General features: G+C 39.1%; 1 protein-coding gene across 1 annotated transcript; it reads left to right on the forward strand.

Annotated features, from left to right (window-relative positions):
* The first annotated feature begins 11932 nt into the window (after window positions 1-11932).
* Window positions 11933-12874, forward strand: LOC133064514 (olfactory receptor 1J1-like). The gene has a single exon (XM_061154731.1). The coding sequence runs from the start codon at window positions 11933-11935 to the stop codon at window positions 12872-12874; it is 942 nt and encodes a 313-aa protein (XP_061010714.1).
* The last annotated feature ends 219 nt before the right edge of the window (window positions 12875-13093 follow it).

The raw sequence follows: 13093 nt of genomic DNA on the forward strand, positions 1-13093 counted from the left end.
TAAAAAAAAAAATATGGCCCATAATGTGAGAGTAGTAACGTATGTCTCTGGCTATTTTTAAATGCTGAATTTTGGTAGAAAATTACTACATACTTTCCATCAGTTTTTCTTTGTGTAAGTTAATGTGAGGGTGTCAGCTTCCTCTGGGAAATAAAGCATTTAACATTCTGGAATACAGAAGGGCTAAAGCAATAATTTGTGCTTATTTGAAGAGTGAAGTCAGGAGGGATTTAAGCTGAATGCATCAGTTAGTCTGTTAACTTCTTTTTCTTAAGTGTTAAGCTGTCAGTTAGCAGAATAATATAAATGAAAGATCCTTTCCAACAGATGTGGGCTTGTGGTAGTACATCTTTACCTTTTATAGAACCATTTAGATTCTCATATCCATAGACTTCTTGGATATTTCCTTTTATTTAATTAATGACATTCATATTATAAATTGTTAACTCGGTTCTTACTATGTGCTAGACATTATGCTACATACTTTGTCATTTAATTAAAAACATACTTCTATAAGGCAAGTACTGTCATTTTTTCAAATATCACAGATAGTCCAGAACTCTAGTGTAAGACAGTCTCACACTAGAGATTGTCTTTTAACCAATGGATATACCACCTATTGATAGAAATGGGGTTAACTCATAGTATTTCTACTCATTATCTCTAGTTTAATCAGTAGGGTCTATGGAAAAGAATCAGTTTCTTTCAACCAACTCAAATGAATCCTCTACTGAATATTATTTTGTGTAACATTTCATATCTATTCATTAATTGTTCATTTGGACTAGATAATAGCAATTATCAGAAGCATTTATTTTATACTGGGAAGTTTTCAAAAATATACATGTTATTCAACCTTTGAACTTTCTTTAATTTTGCTTTTTTTGTTATCTACAAGTGAATGGCTTAAATTTGCTATGAAAAATAATATGGGTCTTGTTAATATCCTTCAATAAAGGTTTACTTTTTTCCCAAAAAAAAAAAAAAGAAAGAAACTCTGGGTTATGTTAATCCATTCTCGCTCTTGCAGCCAAAGAGAGATTCTTTTAAAAATATATATATTTTTAAAATATATATCTATATTCCTTTTGTGAAAACCCATATGACTTCCCCTGTATAAAAATTCTCAAAGGATTCCCATGGATCTTAAGATGAACTGAAATAACCTTAAGATGGTTTAAAGACCCTAAGAAATCTGCGTGTGTCTCCTATGTTTCCAATCTCTTCTTCCTCATCCCCACCATCCTCATCCTTGCTGACATCTCTGTTCCAACTTTCCTGAAAAGACAGATTTGATGTCAGTTAGACTCCCTCCCCTTTGGTGGTTGTATGTTCTCTGGGATTCTATGTTATGTTAAGAAAGCAAAGACCAGTCGGACTCCCAGCAAATATTTCATGCAAATTTATTTATGGTTTATTTTCTACATAGAAGGCTAAGGGATGATGTAACATCTTATATATACAAAGTATACAAAATACAGCCCACGGAATTCTCCAGGCCAGAAAACTGGAGTGGGTAGCCTTTCCCTTCTCCAGAAGATCTTCCCAACCCAGGGATCAAACCCAGGTACCCCGCATTGCAGGCGGACAAGGGAAGGCCAAGAATACTGGAGTGGGTAGCCTATCCCTTCTCCAGCAGATCTTCCTGACCCAGGAATTGAACAGGGTCTCCTGCATTGCAGGCGGATTCTTTACCAACTGAGCTATAAAGGAAGCCCTATATATACAAAGTGTATCATTTTTAATACATTCCCTTTCCTCTCTATGCAACATAATAACATCTCATTTAAAAAATAAGGACTATTATCAAAAGATGCCAAAATAAGTGAAATTTTAGCTGTATCCCAAACTTTCATCTCCTTATTAGATGGTCCTGCCTTTTAATACACCTGCTAGTTGGTTATGGTAAGCAGAAAGTAACCTGCAAAGATGTCCATGTTCTACTACCCAGAACCTATGGATATGGCAAGAGAGGAATTAAGCTACAGGTGGAATTGAGGCTGCTAATCATCTGACTTTAATATGAGATTACCCTGGATTATCTTGGTGGGCCTGCTGTAGTCACAGTTGTCTTTAAATGTAGAAGTGGAAAGCAAAAGTTTGTCAGAGAGAGATTTTAAGACATTATGCTCCTGGCATAGAAGATGGAGGAAGGGGCTATAAGCAATGAATGCAAGTGTCTTCTGGAAGCTGGAAAAGGCACAGAGACAATTCTCCTTTAGAGTCTTCAGGAGAAATGCCAACAAGTCAAAGACCTTCAGAGTTGTAAGATAATAAATATGTGAGTTTTTTAAGTTACTAAATTTGTGGCAATTTGTTAGAGTGGAAATAAGAAATGGTCATACCAATAATGGGAAGATTTCAGGCATATTAAAATATTTTGGTTATTTGGGCACCAATGTGCAACAAAATCCCTGGGTCCTTCCCTAACTTTCACCTTGTATACCACACACACACACACACACACACACACACACACACACACACACACAATACAATAGCTTCATAGAGCAAACTCCTACCTAGTATGTAAGGACATGAGGTTACTATCTCATTGGAAGCATTTGCCATTGGTCACAACAGTGACTCAAAAACATCCTTTCTCCTACATTCAGCAACTGGACTCTGTCAGGACCCAAAGCAAGTAGAATTCCTCCTGAAAGACTCTGTTTCTCTGAATCTCTGTTTTTTTCTCTTGGTTCACTTTTCTCTCTTTTTGCTTTTTTTCTCTTCCTGTTCCCGCCTTCACTTTATTTTTCTTTCAGTTTCTCCTACTTTCTCTCTCAGTTCTCACTCTCTCTGCCTCTGCATCTCCATTCTTTGTCACTCCAAGTCTCTAATCCTTCTCCCTACTCTCTCTTATTTTCTCTTTTTACCTCTCCCTTTTCCATGCCAAAATCAGCTTTCTGATTTTTCCTCACCCATACCCATATTTTAACTTATATATTGCTGAGAAAAAAAAAAAAAATCCATTCCATCCCCAATACTGACCTTAAGTGCATTTATGACCCAGTGTGAGGTGGGTAAATATGTCCTGAGATTGTCTTTAGGGGACCTGAATATCAGCTTCCAAGGTCATCAACATTTCTTGAGGGTGAAAAAGAAAAGCTACAAGCTCAGACTCTCACTCCTGTCTACCAGCCCCACATCTATGAATTGAGGAGTATAACTAGCCAAGGAAGGAGCCCCAGGGGATGGGGGAAAGAACTTGTAATTTACAGTTTAAAGATGTCCTTCAGACTTGGGTTAATTGCCCAGTTTCCCCCTTGGTTCCTCTAGGAAATCTGTCCCATGGGAAGGATGTTTGTGTTGGAGCCTTATAGAATGAGCTCACAGAGGAAGAATCTCAGGCACCCCCGTCTTCCTCCTGCTTCAGGTTCTGTTTCCCAGCTTCATTCACATTTTGGTGTAAGATAAACTCCAGAGAATTATTTTTTAAAAAGTTACTGGTTCCAGTGAGGTCCAGATAGCCAAATGACCAAGCAGTGTCTGAGAATTTAGGTAGAACTCAATCCCACTCATAAGGCTTTTATTGGGCCATTCCCACCAGATAACCCAAAGGAAATGATTTTGCATTTTCTCTCTCTGGTGGTCATTATGCAATGCAAACTGGCAAGAGGCAGTTTTTTCTTTAGAGGTTTTATTCCTTTCTTGACACTTAGGTTTGGTTACATCAAATAAAAACAATTCTCAAGGAAGGAGGAAAAGAAGGGAAGGATGAAAGAAGGAGGGGAAGAAGGAAAGAAAAGAGATGAAAAATTACCCACAAAAGAAACCAAGTTGGAAATGGGAAAGGATGTTGATACACACAATCCAAAAAAGTTGACTCAAAATTGAACAGCTTCAGATTCTTTAAAATTGACTTTTTGAAGAAAATGATTTGTTGTGCCACTAGTGATTGTTAGGAGTGAGGTACACAGGACAAATAAGTGTTTATAGCTTGAAATAATCTTTGAAGATCTTTTTTCAACCTGCATTTCTCTTCTTTTTAAAAAAAAAAAATTATTTGTTTATTTTTGGCTGTTTTGAGTCTTCATTGCTGCATATGGGCTTTCTCTAGTTGTGGTGAGCAAGGGCTACTCCCTAGTTGTGGTGCTTGGACTTCTCATTGCAGTGGCTTTTCTTGTTGCAGAGCATGGACTCTAGAGCACTTGGGCTTCAGTAGTTGTGACTCTCAGACTTGATTGCCCCATGGCATGTGGAATCTTCCTGGACCAGGGATTGAACCCGTGTCCCCTGCATTGGCAGATAGATTCTTAACCACTGGACCACCAGGGAAGTCCCCATCCTCTTCTTAAAGTTTGTCAACCCATGGACTTTTCTTCCTGGACACTCTATTTCCCATGACTCAGCAAAAGTTCACAAAACTATTATTTTCAAGACTTATAAAGGAAAGGCAGGATTATACAAGTATTATGGCCGGAAGTATTTTTAAAATACATATGTCTCTGCTCTCAACAAAATACTTTAACATTTTGGAGCACATGATTCTAGGTTTTAAGAAAATCATAATCTGCATCTTTGCAAATAGTTGTAAATATGCCTATGTACAAATTTTCTATTATGTCATTTCAAAAATTATATATAAGCTTTTCATAAACATCAGTTTAACAGTTACATAATATTCCAATGGGAGTATACCATAGTGACTTTTACCCCTCCCTCATTGATAGAAAGTAAGCTATAACTACTTATTATCTTTTAACACTATACTACAATTAGACATTTTCCTAATCCTAAGGAAAGCTTTTTTCAGTACAGGGCAAAGAGTAGAAAAGTGCAAATGATTCAACAAGACTTCCAGAGTTCTGCACCATTCATTCCTGCTAATTTCTCTTGCCACATCCCAAACTCTTCCCTGATGAAGTGTACATTTCAGTCTTTCAATTTTCCTAAATAGTTTCCTGAATTTCTTGCTTTTTCTCTTTTCCATGCCTTTTCCTGTTCCTCTGTTTTCCTCTCTTCCAAGTGCTCTGTCTTTACACTTTTCATGTCACCTTTTACTTGTTTTTTAGTCTTAGGCCTCTGCTCATCTATAACTTTCTAAAACCTACCTTACTTGACTCCTTGCACTTGGATTTGGCACCCTTCCTCTGTGCTCCTGTAACTCTCATCACTTGCCTTTGTTAGAACACTTGACACGCACTCTTTTGTCTCTCCTGCTCACTAGATTGGGAGCTCTTTTAGGGAAAAGAAATGTGCTTTCAAATCTTTACTCAGAGTCCCCCACAAAACCCCTGCCACATAGTAGTTACACAATATTTTTATGAATGAGTAAATAAATACTGTTGGAAAATACTGAGTAAAATGCTATCTCCTCCACTTGATTCTGTATCTTTTGTTTTTATTTTTGCCAGTCTAAATGGAGTAGATTTCTGACACTGATAGCTTCTCACACTCATACTTATGGCTAAAGAGTATATTTTAAGCCCTAATTATGTGCCAACTACTGTTATTTGTCACAACTGACCCCCCAAAAAATCACTGTATGGATTCAATTATTTCTATAAGAAGAAAAAAATTCTATTTCTGAGAAGAAGAAACCACATGATTCTTTGTTAAATGTTTTCACTCTCCAGGGACAAGTATTAATAGCAACTTTCCTCCCAGTTCAAGACTGAATTAATAGCAACTTTCCTCCCAGTTACAGACTGAATGTGGAAGGAAGAAATCCACACTATTCAGAGCCCACTGTGAAAAGAGAGGCATCATGGTGCAATGGAACAGGGCTTTAGATGTGAAGTTAATGTGTTGGGGTTTGAATCCTCATTTGGCCGTTTGCTTTTGAGTCACTCTCATTGCAGTAAGGGCTACCCATGTGGCTCAGTGGTAAAGAATCTGCCTGCCAATGCAAGAGATGCAAGAGATGGATTTGATCCCTGGGTCAGGAAGATCCCCTGGAGGAGGAAATGGCAACCCACTCCAGTATTTTTGCCTGGAGAATCTCATGGGCAGAGAAGCCTGGTGGACTACAGTCCATGGGGCCACAAAGAGTCAGACATGACTGAGCAACCGAGAACATACACATTACAATAAAATGGGAAAGCTACTATCTACCTCGAAAATGATTGAGAGGGTTAAATGAGTTCCTAGATGCAAACATCCTTTAAATGAATCTGAAATAATAAGTCCTCATTTGTATTCCCAAAGGAATTGACTGTCTGTAGTATCTGGCGAAGATACATCCACTGGGATTGGTTAAGGGAAGTGCATTTATCACTCCCAAATTGTTCCTTCCCAGAAATTGGTGCCCTTGGTCTCCTGGGTCCCAACCTAGCTGCTAAAAATGGATACCTTTGTCATTGCCTTGGATCTGGTGAAAAGAAGAGTGTACCTCCTCCCACTTCAAGACTGAGTGTGTGACTTTTTCCTTTCCCCACATCAAAGTATTTTGGAGAGAAAATGAAAAATTAGTTCATACCCTTGCATACTGCATGATAAGTCGCTTCAGTCATGTCATACCTTTGAGCTCACACTATCTGAATTCATCACTCCTGTGCTAGGTAAGGGTGGTATTTATAGATTTCACTCAGTAGTGTGTGTGTGTGTGTGTGTGTGTGTGTGTGTGTGTTTGTGTGTGAATGAGTGGTCTGGTACAAAATCTGAAAGTTGATTATACTGTGCTTGGCACTTTTATAATTTTGTTGTGTCATCTCAATAACTTAGTTAGACATAATAACCATAATTCCTTGGAGTTTATACCTTCCCCTTTATTAAATTGTTCTTTTTTTCACAGTTTTGATGGATATCTGTTATGCATGCAAGCTGAGAACAAAACCTTCCAGGTTTAATAATAACAATATAATCTGTATTGTTTTTGCAAATAGTAGTAAACATGTGTGTGCTCAGTTACTCAGTCGTGTCTGACTTTTTGTGACCCCATGGACTACCCCGCCAGACTCCTCTGTCCATGGAATTTTCCAGGCAAGAATACTGGAGTGGGTTATCATTTCCTACTCCAAGGGATCTTCCCAACCCAGGGATTGAACCCAAGTGTCCTGTGTCTCCTGCACTGGCAAATGAATTCTTTACCACTGTGCCACCTGGGAAGCTTTCTATTATGTTCCTTCAAAAATCATACTACAAGCTTAATGAATTCATTTTATCAGCCACATGATGTTACTTCCAATGGATGTTTACCATAATTGTCTTAACCTTTCACTTATTGATAGAAATTAGGTAGTCCATGAAAAATACTGATCAGAGTTTGATCTGCTTTTGTACTGTAGCTCTGAGAAACTCATTTTGTAGGCAGCTGTCTTTGTAAATTCAGTAGCTGGTCTCCTAGTCTCTCTATTCACTTCTGATTATTTATTTAAGGACTGATGCAGTACATCCACCCAAAAGCTTTGGGGGGAATTACGGATCTCACCTTTTTCTCTTTACTGAGGAACATGTATCCAGATGCCTCTTTTTTGTCAGTTGACTCTGCTGGAGTCAGTGTAGCATGGTGACTGGGAACACGCACTTGAAATCAGATAAATATGGAATCGAATGATCTGGCCATCACTTTCTTGCTTAATGATTTATGGCAAATTATTTACACTTGTAAGTGCAACTTTCCAACTGTTTAAGTGGGAATGATGCCCTTTTGTGGTCCTTTTAGATATGATATGATATGATATAAAGTACATCACAGCAGCTGGCCCATGTTATTTGAACAATAAATATGTGGCTGAAAGATGATTGTTAATATAATTTTATTATCAGTATATTGACATGACCATCTAGGCACTTATCTTGAAACCATAAATCTTCCACTCATCCTCAAACTTCCTGATTTACTTCCAGGTATTTTTGAACGTTCTTAGGCAGCAAGTACTGTCTTATCTGAGGATATAGGCAATGAGGGCATGTAATAGTGGGAAGAATACGATCTTTGAAGCCAGGTAGATGTGGGATCAAATCCCAGGGTCACGATATACTAGTGCTATAAGACTGGGCAAGTTTTATCACTGAGTCTCAATGCTCACCTCTCTAATGAGGATCTGAACACCCATGTTGAAAAGTTTAGGAAAGAAGTAAAGAGTATTTGAAAATCACCTGGTGCAAATCAAGTGCCAAATCAACGTGACTATTTCTAGCCCTATCGTAGTCATCCGGCCGAACTGGAAAGACAGGAAACTGGCCTTTGTCTCCAGCCTCTACTCTTATTCTCCCTATATTTCCCCACTTTGTCTGAAGAGGTCAGTGCCCTTATTCAGCCACCCAAACCTGGCCCCCAAATATGAACAGTTCCCGGTCATTCTATCTCAGTGAATCCCTATGACTCTCTCTCCCAGGATTACTTATTTCTAAACCTAATTTATAATTGGAACCGTAAAGTGTTTTTTTTTGTTTTTTTTTTTTTTTAATCTAGCTGAAAGAATTTTAGGTACCAGCAGCCTGTGGAGGGTGGATTTCTGGGTAGAGATACAGAAGGTTCAATGTTGATCTGCAAGTCACACTACACAGGCATAACTCTGCATGTCCCCCAAGAAAAACTGTCTCCCAAAATCTGAATCTTGAGAATATTAGAGTATTGCATTGCTCATTTCCCACACTCCATAAAGATTTGGGGGTTGGGGTTGGGTCCGAGGTGCTAGAAATCTGGCTAGAAAATCTTCTGCCTCTAGGACTAAGTAGCAAACTATCTTTCATCTGTTTCTGGGAGACTTAAAGGTAAAGAATTCATAGATATGCTAATCTGATATCTGATTCCCACATTATTGGCTCCTTTGCTGCAATCTCTGAAAACACATCATTTGATATGGATTTTCAGCTACTGGATTGAGTCGGTTTGTTATTACACTGTTCCTTTCACTCAACTGGGGGTGGGGAAATGGTGGTACATGGTTTCCTTTGGAATCCAGTTGACAGAGTGATGGTGAGGCCAAGTCCTCATTATAAATGCGTCTTTGTTTCTAGACTCTCTGTTCCTCTCCACTGCCTTATTGGTCTGTGCTTCTGAAAGTATATAATTTGTTGTAACTGGTATAGCTTTATAACAAAGTTTGATAGGTTGTAGTGAATTCTTACCTTCTCTTTTAAAAATATTTGTAGAAATTTGGATAAATACTGATTGGGGTAAGGAGATAAATATTGCATAGGCTATTTTAGAGACACTGAAAAAGATTAGAATTCCTTTTATTTTTTCATTTTTTGAAAATAGTGACAAACTTTATTTTCTTTGGCTCCAAAATCACTGCAGATGGTGACTGCAGCCACAAAATTAAAAGACTCTTGCTCCTTAGAAGAAAGGCTATGACAAACCTAGATAGTGTATGATAAAGCAAAGATATAACTGACAAAGGTCTGTATAGTTAAAGCTATAGTTTTTTCTAGTAGTCATGCACGGATGTGAGAGTTGGACCATAAAGAAAGCCGAGCACTGAAGAACTGATGCTTTTGAACGTGGGGCTGGAGAAGATTCTTTTTTTTTTTTTTCATTTATTTTTATTAGTTGGAGGCTAATTACTTTACAATATTGTAGTGGTTTTTGCCACACATTGACATGAATCAGCCATGGATCTACATGTGTTCCCCATCCCGATCCCCCCTCCCACCTCCCTCTCTACCCGATCCCTCTGGGTCATCCCAGTGCACCAGCCCCGAGCACTTGTCTCATGCATCCAACCTGGGCTGGTGATCTGTTTCACACTTGATAATGTACATGTTTCAATGCTGTTCTCTCAGATCATCCCACCCTCGCCTTCTCCCATAGAGTCCAAAAGTCTGTTCTATGCATCTGTGTCCCATTTTCTGTCTTGCATATAGGGTTATCATTACCATCTTTCTAAATTCCATATATATGCACTAGTATACTGTATTGGTGTTTATCTTTCTGGCTTACTTCACTCTGTATAATGGGCTCCAGTTTTATTGGCTTTTAGAGTGTTCTTACTTGATTTTCACACTGTATAGCAAATAAATAACATGGGGCCCCTGAATGATTGGGATTAATCCTGGGTCTTGAAGAAGACCTGATGTAAATTTCTGTTTTTTTTCTTGTCCAACCTTTTAATAACCTGCTTGTTGTTCCCAAACCACTGTTTATTCTTCCCACATCACAGCACACTCCTCACCCAATTCCTCAACAGTGGCAGCCCTATTGCTGATCTGTTTCCTCCTTCACACTAGTATTTTTAAATGTATTTATTATTTTTTAATTGGAGGACAGTTGCTTTACAATGTTGTGTTAGTTTCTGCTCTACAACAACGTGAATCACCTGTAAGTATACAGATAGCCCCTCCCTCCTGAGGCTCCTCCCACACCCCATTCCATCTCTTATCACGAAGCGCCACGCTGAGCTCCCCGTGCTGCGCAGCAGCTTCCCACCAGCTGTCTGTTTTGCACGTGCTAATGTGTACATGTCAATGCTACTCTCTGTTTCATCCCACCCTCTCCTTCTCCTGCTGTGTTTGCAAGTCCGTTCTCTATATCTGCATCTCACATTGGTCAGAATGGCCCTCATCAAAAAATCTACAAACAGTAAGTGCTGGAGAGGATGTGGGAAAAAGGGAACACTCCTGCACTTTTGGTGGGACTGTAAATTGATCCAGCCACTACGGAAGACAGTACGGAGGTTCCTTAAGAAACTAGAAATAGAACTACCATATAACCCAGCAATCCCACTACTGGCATATACCCTGAGAAAACCCTAATTCGAAAAGACACATGCACTCCAATGATCCTTGATGTAAGTTTCTTAAAGAGGCCACCATAATGAGTTTAATTGGATGTGACATCTTGTATTTGATCAACAAACTTACAATGTGTATGCATTAATTGTCTTTGATAGATTCTGTGTCTACAACCAATGAACAAATTAGAAGTAATCAGGGAGGGTGTACAGAAGAGGATGCAGAATTAAACATATTGTTACACACAAAATTATGAAAGGCAAAGAGATTTCTTTTTTGTTTGTTTGTTTGCTCACCTATTTATTTATTTTTTCATTTATTTTTATTAGTTGGAGGCTAATTACTTTACAATATTGTAGTGGTTTTTGCCATACATTGACAAGAATCAGCCATGGATTTACATGTGTTCCCCATCCTGATCCCCCCTCCCACCTCCCTCCCCATCCCATCCCTCTGGGTCATCCCAGTGCACCAGCCCGGAGCACTTGTCTCATGCATCCAACCTGGGCTAGTGGTCTGTTTCACCCTTGATAGTATACTTGTTTCAATGCTATTCTCTCAGAACATCCCACCCTCGCCTTCTCCCACTGAGTCCCAAAGTCTGTTCTGTACATCTGTGTCTCTTTTTCTGTTTTGCATATTGGGTTATCGTTATCATCTTTTTAAATTCCATATATATGCATTAGTATACTATATTGGTGTTTTATCTTTCTGGCTTTCTTCACTCTGTATAATGGGCTCCAGTTCATCCATATACACAATGTAATATTACTCAGCCATTAAAAAGAATTCATTTGAATCAGTTCTAATGAGATGGATGAAACTGGAGCAAAGAGATTTCTGATGTCAAATAATTTGTTTTGCTTCCAGAGAACAAATTCTGGAGTCAACATGCTTGGGTCCGAATCCCAGCTTCCCTTCTTACCTCAGGGTCTGTGAGACTGTCTGCCTCAAGTACCCCATCTGGAAAGTGGAAATAATAATATTAATAGTATCTACCTAGCTCCCATTCTGAAGAATATTACATCAGTTACTACACAGAAGCCATAAGAACAGTGAATAAGGATAGTATTTAACAAAAATTAACTGTTAATATTGTCATTTGCAGAATCTGGCACCAGATTGAGAAAGAAACATACACTTTTGCTACATTTATCCAGAAAACATGGTACAAATGTAAGAAAATATCAATGAAGACCTTCCCTGCATCAAAAGAACATCTTTATCATGCTCTGCCACGATGATCACATTATTATCCCAAGATATTCACCTTTTCCCTTCAACTTTCCCTACTAATCCCCTCCAGCTGATGACCATGGAGAACCAGAGCAGTGTGTCCGAGTTCCTTCTCCTGGGGCTCCCCATCTGGCCAGAGCAGCAGGGCGTGTTCTTCGCCTTGTTCCTGGGTGTGTACCTGATCACGGTGGTGGGGAACCTGCTCATCATTCTGCTCATCAGACTGGACTCTCGCCTCCACACCCCCATGTACTTCTTCCTCAGCCACTTGGCCCTCACTGATATTACTTTCTCATCTGTCACTGTCCCTAAAATGCTTATGATCATGCAGACTAAGCACAAATCCATCCCCTATGCAGGGTGCCTTACACAGACATATTTTTTCATACTCCTTGCTGATCTGGACAGCTTCCTGATCACTTCGATGGCCTATGACAGGTATGTGGCCATCTGCCACCCTCTGCATTATACCACCATCATGAGCCAGACTATCTGTGTCACACTGGTGCTTGGATCCTGGGTCATTGCTTGTGCTTGTGCTCTTTGGCACACCCTTCTCCTAGCCCGGCTATCGTTCTGTGCTCGCAACACTATCCCCTACTTCTTCTGTGATCTTGCTGCCCTGCTCAAATTGTCCTGCTCAGACACTTCCCTCAACCAGCTGGTAATCTTCACTGCAGGGTTAACAGTCATTATGCTTCCATTTGTATGCATCCTGGTTTCTTATGGCCATATTGGGGCCACCATCCTCTGGGTACCCTCTGCCAAGGGCATCTGCAAAGCCTTGTCCACATGTGGCTCTCATCTCTCAGTAGTGACTCTCTACTATGGGGCAATTATTGGTGTATATTTTCTTCCATCATCCAACAGCACCAATGACAGTAACATAATTGCTTCAGTGATGTACACGGTAGTCACTCCCATGTTGAATCCCTTTATTTATAGCCTGAGAAATAAAGACATGAAACGGGCCTTGAGAAAACTCTTGAGCAAGAGAACATATTCTTCCAACTGATATTTACCTTTCCTTTAAAAACAGTTCCTGTGATTCTATTTCCTCAATTACATGTAAATACAAATTATTGAAAATATGGCTCCCTTGTCTTCCTTTCTTAGCTGTCACTCAGAAATCTTCATTGACAGTATTCTTATACTTGTTGGGAAAAAAATAAGGGGGGATATGCTTTATAAAACTTAATTTGCTCTTTTCTTGGATAATGGGGATTGGAAAATA

This window comes from Dama dama, chromosome 11 (genome assembly GCF_033118175.1).
Source record: "Dama dama isolate Ldn47 chromosome 11, ASM3311817v1, whole genome shotgun sequence".
Lineage (NCBI taxonomy): Eukaryota > Metazoa > Chordata > Mammalia > Artiodactyla > Cervidae > Dama > Dama dama.